Here is a 535-nt window from a genome sequence, read left to right on the forward strand (position 1 = left end):
CAGCAGCGGGAGGGCGGCGGAAGGTGAGGCGCACCGCCTGCAGCATCTCGGGAGCGAAGACCGACAGCGAAGGGTTTTCTGCTGCCAGCTTTTGCTGCAGCCGCAGCAGCTCCTTCTTCTCGCCGTGGACCAGCAGCACGTTGGGAGCTTTTAGCTGCTGAATGAAGTCCCTAGTTTGGTTGTAGTCGCTGTGTGCGGAGAAGGAGACAGTCTCCACGGCGCAGCGCCGCTGCTGCTGCTGCTGCTGCTGCTGCTGCTCGCGGCGCACCTCGTCGCCCAGCGTGCCCCGCACCGTGTACCCCGTGAACAGCACCAAGTTGCTGCTGCTGCTGCTCCAAGCAGCAAAGGCTTGCTGCGAGGCCCCACACTGCAGCATTCCAGGAGCTGCCAGCAGCACGCAGGGCCCCGGCCCCGACAAGTGCGGCTCCACTTCCCACAGTTCCTTCACCACCCGCACGTGCTGCAGCTCGAACGGCCGCTCGCCCTGCAGCAGCAGCAGCAGCAGCAGCAGCAGCAGCAGCAGCAGCAGCGGCGG

At 66.0% G+C, this 535-nt stretch overlaps 1 protein-coding gene across 1 annotated transcript in view; it reads right to left on the reverse strand.

Moving 5' to 3' along the window:
* The window catches only part of ETH_00038995 (cleavage and polyadenylation specificity factor, putative), a gene marked incomplete at both ends in the record, with an annotated part of 2,631 nt that extends 2,255 nt beyond the window's left edge, over nucleotides 1–376 (reverse strand). The window contains one exon of the mRNA XM_013376230.1: nucleotides 1–376. Within this exon, the coding sequence (XP_013231684.1) occupies nucleotides 1–376 (376 nt within the window).
* Between the last annotated feature and the right edge of the window lie 159 nt (nucleotides 377–535).

The sequence above is a fragment of the Eimeria tenella genome, genomic scaffold, assembly GCF_000499545.2.
Source record: "Eimeria tenella Houghton genomic scaffold, Eth_scaff3258, whole genome shotgun sequence".
NCBI classification, from domain to species: domain Eukaryota; phylum Apicomplexa; class Conoidasida; order Eucoccidiorida; family Eimeriidae; genus Eimeria; species Eimeria tenella.